Raw genomic sequence first — 18127 nt, forward strand, 5'->3', positions numbered from 1 at the left:
TTAAATTAACACGATAAATTTATGGTAATCATCACAGCTCAAAGGTCAGATACGACAAACTCATAAGAGATGGCTCTCACCTCACCCATCCAAACTGATAATATCTAGATAACAAATTTGACTAGTCGATCGCAATAGACTAGCAAACATTAAGGATTCATAGTACTTTATAACAAATTTAAAACTTGAGCACAATAAGCAGCATCTAACCATCGATGGTGGGAAACATCGTACTCGATGCAACTCGAAACTGTAAGAAAGATTTTCGATTCATGCTCTTAACTCTCAAGCTATGTTTGGTTAATTCTCAGAATCTCAACAAATACAGACACTGCTACCAGTTGCCTAGGGCCAGCTTGAGAATGATTACCAAGAGACTTTACACATTGCCAAAACCGGGAATCTTGTCATTCTTGGAAGACCAGCAGAATCAATCCCCACTTGCACAGCCCTTACAACCACAATGGACACATTCAATAACCTTCTCCTCTCTCAGATGCTGTGGCACCCGGCACACACAAGTGGTAGCAAAATTGTGATCCCGTGGTTGGATGCACCTCAAGCAGCAGAGACGTTCATAACCCGGCTGCAATTTAAACAGAATATTGAAGTTCATAAGGGAAATTAATGTAGAAACTTGCGAGGAACCAATCATATCAATTGTAGTAATTCCATAGATAAATAGACAGGAAAATATTCATGCTTTCATGGCATATTCCTCGGTTTTCCAAAGAAGTTGTATACAGTGACGTTTCACGTTAAACCATTTCCCCAATTATGACACACTAATCTGAATGAATCACGTATTTTTGCCTTGTACACTAAACACTAACATCAGGATTTACAATATACTTTTGAACATCTTGCTTGTCTTTTTTTCCCAAAATCAAGTTCATGCTTATACTCTTCTACTATGTGAATTACATGTTTATGAACTAAGCTTGAGAATTAGAGAATTAGAGACAAGCCTTTTTCCATTTCGCAATTAGAGCCTGATCAGCATAGCCTTGATCCAAACAGAACTCGTACAATTCCTTGGATATTTCCTTCCTCCGGTGGTAAAGGTCAAATAAGTAGCGACTCTTCTGGTGTGCTATTTTAAAAATAGGCCATAACGTTTCACATTTTCTCTTACCGTCATGTGGATCATTCTCAGCTGATCAAAGAATAATGACTGTTAGTTTCACCGAGTTCAGTGAACTATGTGAGAATGAATAAAATAAAATAAAAGTTGTGCCAACTATGCACTAGATGGGAAGACATTAACCTTCTCTCATCTTTGCTTGCAGTTCACGAAGAGTAGGCTCAATTAATTCCCAGCCCTCTGGGTATTTAACACGGTTTGTTTTCACCTTTGGCATTCTTCTACCTGCCAAAGTGCAGGACCGCGATTAATACCTAAATTGATACAAACTGTCCGACCTTCCCCCATTAATTCCTTAAATACATTAATCATTTTAACATGAATTCACAAGGAATAAAGTAAAATATATCCAACAAGAACGCAATACTATTATATACACAAGTATGAGCATATGTTTGAATGTCCAACACAAACTCAAACCCAATAATGGGTAATGCTTCATCTCCACAAAAAATAGGTCGAGTATTTTGTATATTATTATACATTTTTTTTAAAATCATACTCAATGATAAATGTACTCAAGTAGCATTACTAGTTTACTACATCTACGTGTAGCAATCACAACAAGAGGGTGTCCAAAATACAACGTAGTACAGCAAACTAAATTTCTATGACATGAAGCAGATAAAGCCCTTGTCCAGTGCCCACCACCAAATTACCTTAACTATCCTCAGAGCATTTCATAATCAAAGTTGGTAGATGTAAAATTAATTGAATGTAAGACTTTGCCATCTCATGTATATTTTCCAAGCATATTGTTAGGAAGACAAACACCCGAGGCCTTGATACTTCAACCCAAAAGTCAAAAGAATATCAATCGCTCACTCTTGTTTTTTTTTTTTATTATTAAGTATCAACCACTCACTCTTGTTACTACCACATGATGTACCTGATCATTCAAAACTCGTAGTTACGCTCACACGACAATCTCACCGCCATCAAATACTATCTAATATTTATCACCTTTGTGGACGGAGATGGGCAAAGTAGGAGCATATACAGTGAAGTAGATCTGTCCCTAATCCAGCGACACCCAGAATAGGATTTTTCATATAATTCTTAACTGCTTTGCTTCGGCACAGAAGCGAAACATACAACAACTCAAAAGCCATATTAAAGGCATGTCCTTCATACTTCATAGTCACAACGTAAAAGAATTAACACGCGCGTGCGCGCACATACACAAACACACGAGAAATTCCCCATTAAGAATTAAAAGCCATCAACCAAAACTAAGAAAAATTTCCTGAAATTGCACGATATCTTAAAATACACCTAATTTTCTGACTCCCAGTGCCTGAATCATGAATCCCACACCAACCATACCCCTAAAACCCCGCTTTCAATGGTATTCAGAAGAAATTAAAGAGACCATAATGAGCTCAAAACTTCAGAGTTCCAGCAGTACTATTCTTACAATGGAAAACAAAGTGAACACCCAAAAGCCAAAACTCAACATACCTCCGAGTCTTTAATCAGTAAGAAATTTTGAGATGCGAGGTTCAGAAGCTTAACTCTGCTGCAAAACTGCAAGAATTAGCAGGACCTAGGGTGCGAAACTTTAAAGAACGATAATATATAGACATATAAATAAACATATACCAGGAGAGAGACGAATTCCCGGCGAGAGTGCGAAAAAGGCCCCCACAGGGATATGAATGTTTGTGTTTTTCACTTGCTGCAACAAAACCTTGATAAAGCTCTAGCAGACGACGCCCTCGTATATGCCATATGGTACAGTAGAGAGGTGGGCAGCTGGACCTGATCGGCTTAGATCCGTGCCAACATTAGGAACAAATATTCAGCTTCGGCCCATGAATAGAATATCAAGAATAAAAATAAAGAAAAACAGATCGGGCCCATCAGGAATCATATCTCTCACCCGTTAAAAGGATTGGACTCCGACTCTTTTAACTCTGAAATTCTGAATAAGTCGAAGTTGGAACAAGATTTAATATATACAATTACTGTTTAAATATTTGGAATAAACATTAATTTTATATAATATTAGAATAAGTATCTTAAATTTGAATCCTTCCTCTATACCCTATCGATCAACAAATGTTCATACTACTCTTTTAGTATGTGAGCTATGATCTAAAATAATAGGCAAGTGTAAATTTAGATTTGATTTTAACAAGTGTAATTTTTTTTTTTTAAACTTTTTTTACATGTATTTAAAAAAAAAAAAACTCTTAAAAAAATATTTACTTAATTACTAAGTAAAAAATAAAAAATTCATCTATCGGGAGAAATACTCGGAACCCATTCTCAAGATCCCAAGCATTTCTCATAAAATAAACCGAAAAATTAAGTTAAGATCGAGGCCACCTAAAAAGCTCTGGAGTGTAGCCTCTAATGGCAAGGACAAAAACTAGCCATCTCTTTCGAAGAAGGTGGACACTCCATGCGAAGCTTGAACGTGATGGTTCCATAATTCCGTTGTCTTAATCCTAATAATGTTGACTATTTTACACACCTCATAGTTTTGCTTCAAAGGACCGGCATTTTCCCCCCTCCTATATATATCATGGAATTAAACAGTGAGATCTGTAAAAGGTTCAAACGCCAACATGTGGAGACCTTTTCTGTTAATATTTTGGCCGTTTTTCTCTTCGTCTTCATCATAATCAATCATGTCAATGTTATCTCTATATTTATGTGGTACTTAATAACTATTGGAAAGTTCTTAAAGGCTAGAGCGCCATAATTAGGTCATATTCATGAAAAAAAAATAAAAATTTTTTTTTATTCAAATAACAAGAGTTTTTTAGAAAGTGGTGTCTTCCCAATTTCCTCCCATCCCAACTTGTGAAGCAGAACATTTTTTACCCTTTATTTACTCTTCCAAAACCCATTAATCATGCATGGAAAGCACGTGGATAGCACCCCTTGTGCAATGTGTTTTGTCCCCGTTCCTTGGCATCAACCACCATGCCATGCGAAGAAATCTACAGCAGTGTCTGTACGCACGTGCAGCGGCAGGTCTTATACCTATTTAAAAATAACAGCGTGAGTGTCGTTTATCCAAATATCAGATGTGAATAATTATCCGGTTGATCCCAGTTGCAGGAAAGAGAAATAAATTAACATGTTAAAAAACGGAACATTTTGTGTCGTTTTTTCCCCTCGAAAGGGATGGTTGTCGTTTGTCTTCTTCCGTTGTCACACGTCCACGTCACAAAACAATCAAATTACCATTAAAAAAAACCCAAAAAATGGTTGCTTTTTTTTGAAGTTTATAAACATTATAGTAAAGTGAGGGCCAGGTGGCCCTATATACTCAACATTAGACATGGACTTCACAATATCCCATCAGTCACATCTGCATTGGATTCTCTAACAACCAAGTCGGATCTACTTATTTAGATATACTTAACGTGAGAATCGATGAAATTAGCCAATGAATTAAGGCGGACAAGAGGAAGCAACAAGCATGGATTAAAACTGCTGCAGTACGTAGACCTCAGGCTAGCTGCTGTCCTCCATGAAAACGCTTTCAAATAATTAATTATTGGCTGTTTAGCCTGTCATGGAACCCTCAAAGTATATTTGATTATCAGTACTAATGTGGGATCCATATTTAGAACAATCCATTATTATTTCCTGCTACATTTTCAGAAAGAAATATAAATGGTTACCCCAAAGTTAGGTCAATCTGTGACCCTTTTCAATGGTTCATCCTCTCTATTTAAAGCAATATTTATTGGTTTTAATTATATTTAATTTTTATAATTAGTAAATTTATATATATATTTTTATCTTTTTTAATAACAAATAAATAAATTATTTATATTAACTTTCACATTTAATAGATTCATCCAACATTGTCTACTAAAAAATTGAAAAAAAAAAGGGCGCATTTTGTCTGGTAGGCAAAAGATAAATATTGAGTTGGGCAGAATTAATGGGGATGTCATCATGTCAGTGATGACAGGAGACCAGTGATGAATAGAAGTAGTTGGCATAATGTGATATTTGATGTAGTCAAGTACGTCCTTTCTTGCTCGTTTGGGGTGCTTTCACAGGTGGTGTTCTGAAGTCCCAACCATATATTCATCACAATTAATCGAGAATATTATATATATATATATATATTTACAGTAATAAAGCCATTTCTTTTTTGATATAATAGTTAGATTATCCATTTATACGATTCACTGTTTAGTTAATTGATTTAGCTGATTTGTACAATAAGTTGATATGAAATAAAAATAAAAATTAAATAAAATATTATTTTAATTTTAATTTTTAATATTTTATTTGTTTTGAGATTTGAAATTTTTTATTATATTTTATTTAAAAATTTAAAAAAATTATAATAATTAAATAAATTGAGATGATTTTATTATTCAAATCAAGCTGTCACCATTCACCAACATAGACATAACCGACATTTACAACATTCTGTTAATTAAATTAAGGGTCATAGAAAAGAAGACAATATAAACATATCCCGTTAGGATTGTCAATGCAAATAATGTTCATTCGTAATATTGTATTTATTGTATTATATCACAAGAATGTCGGTCCATTTTAGATCTACTTATTCATTGCTTATAATCCCAAATTATAAATGAAATTGCATAAACATATCTCATTCTCTAGTATGTTAGATTTACTAATTCGTGATATTTATAATTATTTTACAATAATTTTTTTTTATAATTTAACATATTTTATTAAAATATATCAATTTGTGAGTATATTTTTATACAATTTATTTATACCTACAAAATTTTTCATTATAAACTATACATGAATTTGTGAATTAAAATATAAATAATTAAGAATAACACAGGATAATAAGATCTAAATAAAATATATTTTGAAATTATTGAAAAGTTAAGGCCTTATTTAATTACATAAATTATCTCAACTTATCTAATTATTATAATTTTTCTAAACTTTCACACTAAATATAATAAATAATTTAATTTTTAATTTTAAAATAAAAATATTATTAAAAAATATATTTTGATAATATTTTATTTAATTTTAAAATTTTATATTATCTCCACTCATTTCATTATCCAAATTAGACTTAAAAAAGAACGATAGTTTTTGAAAAATAATATTTGTAAAATAGTTCTTTAATTTTTTTTAAAAAATAATGAATTTATTAAGCAAAAAAAATTAATGAAATTTAATAAGTATATTTTATTTTATTTTATTTTATTTAAAAAATTGTCTTCCCTCTTCCTCGATACGCCCCCAACAGCTTTACGGGTGGGCCTCATCTTCAAAATAATCAGAGCCGGTCTGAAAGAGAAACAGTAACATTGTACTTAGCTCCTCTCTCTCTCTCTCTCTCTCTCTCTCTCTCTCTCATTGCGCCTACCGCTTCAACCCCACTAGTCACTTCTACCTTTAGGGTTTTTAATTCCTTACTGGGATCCTGATTCCTTCCTCAATCCTCAGGTTTCATGAATAAAGTTCTACCGCAATGTATAAGCTCGACCGGAGTTGATTCTGGTACTGTTACTCTTCCGATCTCACTCTTCTTGCAATGCTTTGATTCATTTCATTACATATATGCATATATGTGTGTGCATTTGTGGAGGCAAGTACTTAACAAATACATATACACCTCTCTGTGTTAGGACTTGTTTGAGGTTCCTTTGTCGAGATTTTGGTTTCTGCAGATATTTTCAGAGTGTTTGTCTTTTCCTGGGCATGGATTAGCTTTGAATTTTCATTATCTGTCTAACCCATTTCTCCTTGACTTGGTTGAACTTAATATCGATTAGTTTGCTGAGCGTTTCTGCTTTGATTTGACTCGTTAGGTTAGTGAATCCCGGATGTGATTCATTTTAATCAAGCCTAACTGGCAAAAGCTAAAAGTTTAGCTGGTTTTTTGCTTCACGCTATTTCTGATCTGTTTATTCGAGCGACTAATTGAATACATCATCGGAAAATTTTGTACGCTTCTTAAGTGCAAACACTCTACTGGCTTCTTCTTTTTCGTTGTTTTGCTTTTCTTTTCATTTTGTTGGCATTTATTTATGATTTGTTATTTTCGGAGCAGACTGCACGCCATATAAATCTTTGATTCGTGATTAGATCACTGGACCGACCAGAGATTATTACTAAAATAATCCTACTTCGTAAAAACCAAGATTGTATTTTCATTTAACATTTTGGTTGAAGACAAGTTATAGACGCTGCCTGTTTAAATTCAAGCGTCTCGGATCTGGTACTAGAACGAGGGTTCTGTAAATTTGTTGGCCGCTTTTACATGCCATCTCAACATTTGTTTTGTTGTGTAGCAGTGAAGGTTCTAAAAATGTGAGCAAACGGGTAATTCGTTTATTGATGGTGTATTGGAATTTCATGGTTGAATTCGCAATTAAACTACTTGAAAATGCTCGTGAAAGAGATGCTAATGTATGCCATCGGTAAATTAACCTTCTGTTATGGACATCAACCAATCATACCTCTGTTTTTTTGTTTTACCATGTAGACTTTTTGTTAACGAAGTTATCCAAAATTCGGTTGTCATTTCAGGGTTTGGATGCTACTGTTGGAGCCAGTGAAAGAAGTGGACAGAATGGACCTGCTTTCTTTTGTGAAAAAAGGATTTACATGCAATGTGATTTTAGGCAGCTGGCAATTTGTGTCTAAAATGCTTCAGGGACGAATATAATAAACTTAGAGAACTAAAATTACACGTTATTTGGCACCACATCCAAACAGCTTGAGCAGAGTAACCCAGTAATGGGTTCATTTTCTGGTACTTGTGAAATTGTTGAAGCAGGGGAAGAGCTGAATTTCAGTCAACATTCTAGGGAATCTTATGACAAAGATCAGAAGCTTCATAAGCTAAAACTCGGATATAAAAATTCTCTTGAAGATGATATTAATCATCTTTTTGAGGCAATTAATCTTAAAGCTTCAACTAAGAGTGTAGTTCTTTCACAACACGAGGGATCGAGTCCGTTAAGGAAAAGTCTCTTGAAACGACCAATTACGGTTGGCACGCCCCGTTCACCAGGAATGGGGAATTCAGAACCTGTGACTTTGAAGCAGGCATTAAGGGAGCTATGCCTTTATAAGGCATCAGAAACTGCTGCTATGAAACGGCTGTCAAAGTCAACCAGTTCTCCTGGAGTCTCGGAAGCAGGAAGGATAAAAACACTGTATGATGCTGTTGTAGTGGAAGCTAGTGGATCTGGTCAGTCCTTAGATGATAGTAAAGGGAGCGGGGTTGAAATATCAATCATGCCTAAAGAAACGAAATCCAGTTCTTCTGGGAAGATGCCTGAGAATCTTCAAACGCTGACAATGAATTCATCAAGCCAAGGTTCTCAGAATTCTCCTCGTTTTGCTGGTATTACGACACAGAATAGTACTGGGAACATAGCAGTGCATAGTGGGATTATTTCTTCATTATGTAAATATGTGGGTCATACACAAAAGATAGAGCTTGCAAAGAAAGAGAAGCATACATCTGCACCTTCCCCACCTTCTCCTAGTGCCAGTGGCCACCTATCAGAGCCGCCTGAAAAATATCCTGCCCCGTCCAATATAACAAATAAAGCATTGGCACCAGATCTTGTACAGAAAGACAGGTTGAAAGTAGCACCTTCTTCTAGTTCACTTGTTGGCAATAGGGTAAGCAAGTTATCCAGGAATAACTCCCGCTCAGTCAAATCAGTTGTTAGAAACAAGAGTTCTGTTAAGAAGAAAATAAAGCAGAATCCAGGTTCTGCTCCCTGCACTTCTAGTTCATATAACAGTGTTAATAATGACTCGAATCCTAGTAAAATTCCAGTGGTTTGTGACAGGTGCCAGTGCACTTTGAAGACTGGAATTAAAGAGTTCATACCAGATTCTCTTATTTCTCTCTCAACCAAATCTAATGATGAAGCAAACCCCAGTAATGGGAATTCTATAGCAAGTAAGCCATGCATCGCTTCAAACAGCTGTAATAAAAGCAGGGCTGTTGTTATGAAAGTAAAGAAAAACACAAAATCAAAAGAGAAGGGAGAATTTTCCCAAAGTTCAAAAAGTAGTCAAGGTGAGTATAGTAGTAGTACAAGTATTAGTGATGAGAGCAATGCGAGTGGGTCTAGTTGTGGCAACAGACCTCACATGTCAAAGGATGTGAGATGGGAAGCCATTCGTCACATACAAATGCAGCATGGAGTCCTGGGTTTGAGGCACCTAAATCTTTTAAAAAAGCTTGGTTGTGGAGACATTGGAACAGTATATCTTGCTGAGCTGATTGGTACGAGTTGCCTATTTGCTATAAAGGTCATGGACAATGAGTTTTTGGCTAGAAGGAAGAAGATGCCAAGGGCTCAAACTGAGAGAGAAATATTGAGGATGCTGGATCATCCGTTCCTTCCAACACTTTATGCCCAATTCACATCAGATAATCTATCATGCTTGGTTATGGAGTATTGTCCAGGTGGAGATCTTCACGTCCTTCGGCAGAAACAGCTTGGCAGGAGCTTTCTTGAACCAGCTGCAAGGTAAAATACTTGAATGATGGGTCCACTTAAACCTTTGTTTGCTTCTATTTTATTTCCTCCTGACATCACACACAATCAAGCTCTGAATTTAAAATGAGATATATCCAAGAAACAATAATTAAGGTAACATATTCTAACTCATTATGCATAGGCTAGTTGATATGTGTATTTACTGCATTATGAGCCCTTTTCAGTTTACAATTTGGTAACTTTTGGAATATATGTGTAATGCCCCAATGGAAGGCCCAAATCACATGGTGTATACTCTAAAAGGGTTAGTCAATAATACAATTGGAGTCCCATTGAAACTATTATAAAGAGTGAGAACTTCTCATTCCTAATAAATGTGGGATCCCATACACCATCTACCGTTATACATCATATGGGGCATCACAATTTCCCCCCCTTAAATTCCTGACGTTCTTGTTTGGCTAGTCTATCTAAGGTGGCATGACTCAAGTCCTACATTTTTGGTTGGGATAGGCTTTGTTACCATTTATAACGTTCTAATGAAAGGCCCAAGTCACATGACCTATACTCCATAATGACTAGTCAATAATTCAATTGGAGTTCAATTGAAACTATTATAAAAAGTAAGAACTTCTCCTTGCCAAGCAATGTGGGATCCCATATACCACCTACCCTTACACATCATATGAGATATCACAATATGATATGTGAATTAGTCATTGAGTACATTATTTTGTGCTAGGTGGATTCTCTTACATGCTTAAAGTTATTCATATCCTTATTTTTCAGTTAATTTGAAGTTAATGAAGCAACAATGATACTCATTTGGTGATCAATATTCACCTGTCTATTATCACTCAGTCATTCCATGCACATTTGTTGACTCAGCATGGTAAAAATATTTAAACGGTTGCTGCTTCCTGTGCGCAGCTTTATTTTAGTGTTTCTCTAGCCAATCCAACATGTATGCATCTCTCTCTCTCTCTCTCTCTCTCTCTCTCTCTCCACCTTCGGCTGATAATATGTGCCTCTGCCATATTGCATCTTGCTGACTTGCTTCTTCGCTGCCACGTTGAAATTAAGTAACACCATTGCTAGTGCTCTGAGATACTAAGATGCTCAATGCCACCAAGAGCACCTGCATCTACATTAACTCAGCACCTTCTGACCCATCTATGAAACCACTTAATTCTGCATTCTCCACCTTTAGCCATACTTGGCAGGATCTAATGGCCACTAATTCAGTAAGAATGTTTTGCTTATCAATGTCCACTGTTCACCAAATTATGTCTTTACCTATGATATGACTGCTTTCATGAATTGCTTCGACATCTGCTTCATCTAAAAATAGAAAGAAGCCCTAAATTCTAGTGACACATTAATTTGTGTTAGATGCTAACTTCTGTCCCGCATCCTTATCATGAATGCTTGGCATGCAAAGTAGCTCTGAAGAGTTCCAATAGCTGATGCAAATCATTTGGGCTCCTGCATGTCAGGTTTGGGTCCTCTGAGGCTATATTTTTTAAGTATATTTGCATCTGTTTTGTTCATTAGCATTGATGCTAGGATTTTATCTTAGCAAAATTAGGCCAATTGGAGACTTTCTAACAACTTTTCTTCTTAATCTATTTGCGTTGGCCATCCACACCCTTGAAAACTAATTTGAACTTCCTCTGTAATTTCAGGTTTTATGTTGCTGAAGTTCTGCTTGCTTTGGAGTACTTGCACATGCTTGGCATTGTGTACCGTGATTTGAAACCAGAGAACATTCTTGTTAGGGAAGATGGCCACATTATGCTCACGGACTTTGACCTCTCACTCAGATGTACTGTGAGCCCTACTCTCCTGAAATCATCTTCAGCAAATGCAGATCCTGTAAGGATGTCCGGTCCATGTACAGGTTCTAGTTGTGTCGAGCCTTTATGCATCGAACCACCCTGTCAAGTCCCATGCTTCAGTCCTAGTTTTTTACCTGCTGCTGCAAAAGAAAGGAAGTTAAAAGTTGATCTTGCTGCCCGGATCAGATCATTGCCACAGCTTGTGGCTGAGCCTACCGATGCACGATCCAATTCCTTTGTTGGCACCCACGAATACTTGGCCCCTGAAATCATCAAAGGAGAGGGTCATGGAGCTGCAGTTGATTGGTGGACATTTGGTATCTTTCTTTACGAGCTTCTTTATGGTAAAACACCTTTTAAAGGTTGTAATAATGAAGAGACATTAGCCAATATAGTGTTGGAGAGTCTCAAGTTTCCCGACAGCCCACTCGTCAGTTCCCATGCAAGAGATCTTATTAGAGGGCTGTTGGTAAAGGAGCCTGAGAATCGGCTGGGATTTGAGAAAGGTGCTGCTGAGATTAAGCAGCACCCGTTCTTTGAAGGCCTGAGCTGGGCATTGATACGATGCACCATTCCACCAGAGCTACCCGAGTCTTGCGAATTTGGATTTCCAAACACTTCTCCCCACGAAACAAAGAACAAGTATTTGGACTCCAAAGCTACAGAAGAGCGCCTGGAGTTTGACTTGTTCTAGAGAAAAGAACCTGCTTTGGGGAAGAGAGGCTATGTGGGTTAGGTCAGTTCTTTATTCTCAACTCTCCTTCCTGTTGTAACTCATCTGTAGCGTAAATGTAAATGTGCTGGTATATACTTGGGTAAAAGCTTGTCGATTAAGGTAGAGAAAGTTGTAGCTGAGGATTTGATATACGTACGGTGTCGTTCTCCGTCCAAGCTCACGGAATGTCGACAACATTAGACACTCTAATATCAACCGAATGTCAACATTGAATACACATTCATATTCGCAGCGAATACCATCAGATGTCAATTTAGTTGCGTGAATTTCATGGATCTGAGATGATGCTTAACATTCGTTATAGTGAAATGTTGGGAGACATGCTTGGCAAGTAAGGGAAGATTTGAGTTTTTCTTAGAATTAGTTAAAGAGTAAAATCCGGACAGCCATGACGTGTAACTCTTATATTGTTTAACGTCCTCTTATGAATTTTCTAGAGAATATTTAGGATCACCTAGATTTTTAAACCCCAAATTCTAGGATGAAATTCTGAAAAGAGCAGAAAAATGCGGATGACCTCAAATTTCAGCCTAAAATTTAGGCAGATGAGGACAACAATAGAAACAAGGGTGTAATGATGATGTGGAAATGGTTACATGAAAAACTTTTATGAAGTGTTTGCAGTTGACTCATCCAAAAACATATGCACATTTACCGGTTTTTAATTGTTCTGGCCGACCAAACTATTGTCGGTTGGACGCGATAAGAACCATATAGGTGTAAAAGGAATATTAGTCATAATTATTAATCACAACTCTTATCATCATCGATGACGTCAAATTTTCCATTGAAATTGACCATCATGTTCAAATTGGTAGTGCCTATGCCTTTACCAAATCCTCTTGATTTCTTGAAATTTCGACACTTTGAACCAAGACTCACTCTTGGGCATTGTCCACTTTTCAAATAAAACCATATCTGAAATTCAGATATTATTATAGTTATAAAAGTATTGTAGTTTTTATAAAATAATATTGTTGTTTATATATATATATATTATTCGAAGATTTCTAACATCAATTAAACAAATATTTTAATGTTTTAACTTGTGAAAGGTGTTCTAACAAATTTCAGACCACGACGGCCGAGATAACATTAATTCATTACAATATTTAATGTTTTTCATTACAATAGAGCACCGACTGCTTAATCAAAGCAGTCCTGCAACGTTTCTTCAACGTTCAACTTCTCGCCACGTGGTTTTATTCCGTTTATACACGACGTTTCCTACGAAACCTTCTTTTTTATTCTTCAAATCCAAGCCGATGAATATAAAAACCAGTCGTCCTATAAATATCTGGCGGCCACTCACATTTCTGATACATATCAAATTCCCTCTATTTCTCATCAATGGCGGAGAAGAGCTTCCAGTACGTGATTCTTGGTGGCGGAGTCGCAGCCGTGAGTTTCTCGATCATCGACTCGTTTTTCATTTTCGTACTCATTGTCAGATACTCTTGCTCGTCCTTCATACGGTTTCCACAGTGCAAATTCCAGCGTTTTATATGAATTTTGGATCGCTTATTATTATTATTTATTTTCTGTTTGTGTTCTCAAGCCTGCGGTTTTGGATTATGACTAATTTAACCTAACCTCGTGTTTGGTTTTGTACTTCATACATATATGAATGAATTTTTTCCAATTTTATTGTATTTTTCTTAACTTTTTGGGTCAACACTATGCGTTCTGGTGGTTCGTAGGAGAGATGTATTTTTAAGAAAGAGAGGTTAAATTAATAACGCTACCATTGATGGAATATGAAGTAAAAAGGAAGATTTGGTCTTCGTTGTCTGTCGGTTGGTAATCTACAAATTGAAAAATTGGAGTCTAAATAGAGGTGTTGGTTGTAATAATTTAGGCATCCATGAATTTTTGTTTTCTTATTCTGAATTATATATTGTTGATATAATAGGGATATGCAGCTAGGGAGTTTGCTAAACATGGGGTTAAGTCAGGCGAGCTGGCGATCATTTCCAAAGAGGCGGTACGCATTCCTATACCTTTGTATACTCAAGTATCTGGTTATGCTATGGTTTTGTATGTGAACGTTTAAATATGTGTAAAGTCTCGTGTTTCTTCTCTGTTTTGGATGGACCTTGAGGTGTCGATAATTTTTGGAATTTAGATATAGATGCATTACTTTATGCCATTCTACTTCGATTGCTATTGAGAAGAGTTATGTAGTTGGTGTGAGTACTGCATGTTGTGTCATTCGTGCAATTTGTAGTAAAATCAGAAAAATATTATGTATTCTGTAATCAAGTAGTGAGTATTTAGGCAGAATGATTAACGAGTATTATTTTGGGCACGAGGCGCATTGTCATAGAGTCTAAGCTAAACTCATGAAGCTACACGAGACATTGAGTGAAGTGAAGCACGTGTATAGATGGGGAAAATGAAAGTAGCTTTAAAAACTGGACAAAAAGGAAATCGTAGAAATAACACGATCAACTAATAAATATATTTGACCAGTTAAATATACTCAAAATCAGAATGGGTGAGCAGGACGACTAATAACTTCGGGCTACTTGCATAATGTCTGAAACTATTTTGCTACTGGTGGCTGTTATGGTAGTCATTAGATTATGGCTTTAAATCTTCTTGCAATAAACTTGTGGTTGGATGTTTCCTGATTTATGCTTGCTTATGTTTCCAGGTGGCTCCTTATGAGCGTCCAACACTCAGCAAGGGTTATCTTTTTCCCGAGTGTAAGTAGCATTGTCTGTGTGCTTAATTTGTTTAAGCTGAATCAAAGTTTGAGTATTGCACTTATGAGCATCCAGCACTTAGCAAGGTAAATTTCCAATTTTGCAGCTCCACCAAGACTCCCGGGGTTCCATGTGTGTGTTGGGAGTGGAGGAGAGAGACTGCTTCCCGAGTGGTACAAGGAGAAAGGTTTTGGCTCACCCGTTGTTTAAGAATTTTAATATATTAATTCATGTGTTAAATGGAGAATGGCCTAGGTAACATGTTCTCATGGAAACTCTACTGATGGTTGCAGGAATAGAATTGATTCTAAGTACAGAAATAGTTAAAGCAGATCTTGCTGCAAAAACCCTGATAAGCTCTTCCGGAAAAACTTTCAAGTATCAGATTCTAGTTATCGCAACTGGTTCAACTGTAAATGCTCCTGACGTTTCCCGAGAACCCCTTTTTCGCTTGCCTTCTCTACCTGCCAGAGTAATGGTTTTTGCTTCTTTGCAGGTTGTCAGGCTGACAGATTTTCGCGTACCAGGAGCTGATGCCAAAAATATCTTCTACTTGAGAGAAATTGATGATGCCAATAAGCTTGTAGAAGTTATTAAATCAAAGAAGAATGCAAAGGTCGTGGTTGTTGGAGGAGGATACATTGGCATTGAGCTTAGTGCAGCTTTGAGAATCAACAATTTTGATGTCAGCATGCTTGTTCCTGAAAGTTGGTGCAGTATGTAGTGTTTAAAGCACTATTGTGTATAATTAATTGGACAATTCAATTGATTCATTGTTGGAATTCTTTTGCAGAGCATGTTTTCCTAATTCAAGCTGTGTTTTTTGCAGTGTTTCGACTTTTCACTTCTGACATAGCTGGTTTCTATGAGAGTTATTATGAAAAGAAAGGAGTCAAAATTATTAAGGGATCAGTTGCTGCTGGGTTTACTGCTGGTTCAAATGGAGAGGTGAGTACTCAATCATATACAGTCTAAATGTAGATCTCATTATCTATGAGACAAAGGTTCATTGGCAATGTTTTCCCTATCATTCAGGTAAAAGAAGTCAAACTTAAAGATGGCAGGGTGGTAGAAGCTGATATTGTTGTTGTTGGCGTTGGTGCAAGGCCCCTTACAGGGTTATTCAAAGGTCAGGTTGCGGAGGAGAAAGGTGGGATCAAGGTTAGTGTGACTTCTGAGAGCCCATGTTTTGGTAATCCTAGAATGGAATTTCCGATTAGAATATGCATCTCAACATATAATGATTGCTATAAGATGTTTCGTATAGCTGTTTAAATTTTAGCTTATTAATACTACCGTTTACTTATAAAAAAAAAAAATTAGCTTCTCTCACAAGTAATTTTTTGCAGACTGATGGATTCTTTAAAACAAGCGTTCCGGATGTCTATGCTATTGGCGATGTGGCGACTTTTCCTTTGAAAATGTACAATGAGTTGAGAAGAGTTGAACATGTTGACCATGCACGCAAATCTGCTGAGCAGGCTGTGAAGGTGTGTATCTTCCAAATACTGTGCCGTTTCCATTTGAGCCCATTTCATCATCAAGTTGGGTTCCCATGCTCTTTACCCACACACTCCCCGTTTTGCATGAAGAAATGCATGCCACTAAGATCATAAAAAAAATTACCAAACACTGGGGATGACTTCCAACTCTGTATCGTATTCCTTCTGATAAATCTTCTCTCTGTCTTCAACTCTCGGTAATGCTGCACTTATGTGCATATGGTTATATAAAAGGGATATGTTGTCGTATTCTTTCTGCAGGCCATCAAGGCAAGTGAGGAGGGGAAGGCCATTGAGGAGTATGACTACCTTCCATACTTCTATTCTCGAGAGTTCGATCTGTCATGGCAATTCTATGGTGACAATGTTGGTGAGACAGTGCTATTTGGGGACAACAATCCAGCATCACCAAATCCAAAGTTTGGAACGTACTGGATCAAAGATGGGAAGATTTTTGGAGCTTTCCTGGAGGGTGGGAGTCCTGAAGAAAACAAGGCTATTGCCAAAGTTGCAAGGGTTCAACCTTCTATTGAGAGTCGTGATCTGCTAGCAGAAGAAGGCATTGCCTTCGCCTCTAAGATTTAATTATCAATGGTCTGATCTTTTTGGCATTGGTTTTCATTGATTTATTATGTTAATTACTAATGGTTTGGCTATGTAAGTTATTGGGATAGATGTGGCCGTTACGTATTGCAGATGTTCCTTCTTGTTGTTTCGACTTGACTGCTGATGTATTTGTCCAAATTTGCAGTGGTAGTTGGTTTCTATAAATTTCCTATTGTCGAAGGAGGAGGCCCAAATTAGTCCTCTAATGCTCGATAGGATTCTAATTTCTATAGATAACTTTTCTGGAAGCCGATGGTCGACGCTCAGTATCATAGACTTTAGGGTTGAGTCTTGGTGAATCTTTTATGGAACAGTAAGCCCGAACGTCCAAGCAGAAACAAAAACAAAAACAAAAACAGGCTGAATAAATTAAATAATAATAGGCCATGGGCCACGATCAGGCCTGTTCATCCGGGTTCCGACCCGGGAATCCGGGTAGATCCAAACCGGAACCCGGATTTCAAATCCGGACCGGAACTCGGACCGGGTTAATCCGGGTCATAAACGGGCCGGAACCCGGATGAATCCGAATTTTTCAAAACCCGGATTCCGGATTAAACCCGGTTTTTTTTTTTTTTAACCATCACCCTGAACTTCTTCCATCGCCACATCTGAAACTTCTTTCTACAGCATCAAAATTTTTAGATATTTCAGTTAAAATGAAAACTTGCAGGAATAAGATTACCATAAAATTTACAGATTGATCAATACAATAGTACCTTGAACACATAAAATTCTCTATATTTACATCATGATCCAACTTCTTGAAGGTTTTCTTTAGAACCTATATTGCCAAACAGAACATCGACATGAATAAAGGAATAAACATTGAGGGATAAATGCTGTTTGTGACATTGATCTGTGAAAGGAAAACAAAAATAAAATCCTGAACCAAACGTAAGGGAAAATACATCCACAAAGATCTTCACAGGTAATCTGGAGTTTAGTTTCCAGACGTCGACTGGGTTGGATCATCTCAAAGTTTCGAGGCTTCTACCAAAATCCTTTTGCTTTTACTACTGTGCCGCCCAGCGTTGGGCGTCTCTAACGCAAATTACATTCTCATCAAAATATTCAAACATTCAAACAACAAAACCCTAAAATACATTCAAACATTCTCATCAAAACAGACCCAAATCAACAAAG

The 18127-nt window shown here is 36.6% G+C and overlaps 3 protein-coding genes across 7 annotated transcripts; 2 read left to right on the forward strand and 1 right to left on the reverse strand.

Annotated features, from left to right (window-relative positions):
* On the reverse strand, positions 1–2907 carry LOC122280100 (protein BUD31 homolog 2-like). 3 transcript variants are annotated; one of them, XM_043091068.1, is made up of 5 exons: positions 2747–2907; positions 2606–2660; positions 1268–1369; positions 969–1156; positions 1–586 (listed from the first exon to the last, which is right to left on the reverse strand). In XM_043091068.1, exons 3-5 carry the CDS (start codon positions 1359–1361, stop codon positions 431–433), a joined length of 438 nt encoding a protein of 145 aa, XP_042947002.1. In that variant the 5' UTR covers positions 1362–1369; positions 2606–2660; positions 2747–2907; the 3' UTR covers positions 1–430. The 3 variants fall into 3 exon arrangements, with proteins under 3 accessions (XP_042947002.1, XP_042947001.1, XP_042947004.1); XM_043091067.1 differs by having other exon boundaries at positions 2606–2663; XM_043091070.1 differs by having other exon boundaries at positions 2606–2671; positions 2747–2900.
* A 3497-nt stretch (positions 2908–6404) lies between these two features.
* LOC122279621 (serine/threonine-protein kinase D6PKL1-like) lies at positions 6405–12431 on the forward strand. 2 transcript variants are annotated; one of them, XM_043090353.1, is made up of 4 exons: positions 6405–6619; positions 7417–7531; positions 7652–9621; positions 11277–12431. In XM_043090353.1, exons 3-4 carry the CDS (start codon positions 7862–7864, stop codon positions 12121–12123), a joined length of 2607 nt encoding a protein of 868 aa, XP_042946287.1. In that variant the 5' UTR covers positions 6405–6619; positions 7417–7531; positions 7652–7861; the 3' UTR covers positions 12124–12431. The 2 variants fall into 2 exon arrangements, with proteins under 2 accessions (XP_042946287.1, XP_042946286.1); XM_043090352.1 differs by lacking the exon at positions 7417–7531.
* Positions 12432–13410: 979 nt separating this feature from the next.
* On the forward strand, positions 13411–17146 carry LOC122279925 (monodehydroascorbate reductase, seedling isozyme-like). 2 transcript variants are annotated; one of them, XM_043090830.1, is made up of 10 exons: positions 13411–13566; positions 14078–14149; positions 14822–14873; positions 14980–15060; positions 15167–15285; positions 15370–15589; positions 15703–15821; positions 15909–16034; positions 16223–16363; positions 16637–17146. In XM_043090830.1, exons 1-10 carry the CDS (start codon positions 13516–13518, stop codon positions 16958–16960), a joined length of 1305 nt encoding a protein of 434 aa, XP_042946764.1. In that variant the 5' UTR covers positions 13411–13515; the 3' UTR covers positions 16961–17146. The 2 variants fall into 2 exon arrangements, with proteins under 2 accessions (XP_042946764.1, XP_042946765.1); XM_043090831.1 differs by having other exon boundaries at positions 15370–15580.
* The last annotated feature ends 981 nt before the right edge of the window (positions 17147–18127 follow it).

The sequence above is a fragment of the Carya illinoinensis genome, chromosome 10, assembly GCF_018687715.1.
Source record: "Carya illinoinensis cultivar Pawnee chromosome 10, C.illinoinensisPawnee_v1, whole genome shotgun sequence".
Classification (NCBI taxonomy): Eukaryota; Viridiplantae; Streptophyta; class Magnoliopsida; order Fagales; family Juglandaceae; genus Carya; species Carya illinoinensis.

Excerpts from the sequence above, each read along its gene's own strand:
- LOC122279621 (XM_043090353.1), top strand. The coding sequence starts at position 7,862 with ATGGGTTCATTTTCTGGTACTTGTGAAATTGTTGAAGCAGGGGAAGAG. Across the intron at positions 9,622-11,276 it reads TTTCTTGAACCAGCTGCAAG|GTTTTATGTTGCTGAAGTTC; the intron begins GTAAAATACTTG and ends CTGTAATTTCAG.
- LOC122279925 (XM_043090830.1), top strand. The coding sequence starts at position 13,516 with ATGGCGGAGAAGAGCTTCCAGTACGTGATTCTTGGTGGCGGAGTCGCA. Across the intron at positions 14,150-14,821 it reads CGATCATTTCCAAAGAGGCG|GTGGCTCCTTATGAGCGTCC; the intron begins GTACGCATTCCT and ends TTATGTTTCCAG. Across the intron at positions 15,590-15,702 it reads TGTTCCTGAAAGTTGGTGCA|TGTTTCGACTTTTCACTTCT; the intron begins GTATGTAGTGTT and ends TGTTTTTTGCAG.
- LOC122280100 (XM_043091068.1), bottom strand. The coding sequence starts at position 1,361 with ATGCCAAAGGTGAAAACAAACCGTGTTAAATACCCAGAGGGCTGGGAA. Across the intron at positions 1,157-1,267 it reads GCAAGCAAAGATGAGAGAAG|CTGAGAATGATCCACATGAC; the intron begins GTTAATGTCTTC and ends TTCTTTGATCAG. Across the intron at positions 587-968 it reads TAATTGCGAAATGGAAAAAG|CCGGGTTATGAACGTCTCTG; the intron begins GCTTGTCTCTAA and ends TTTAAATTGCAG.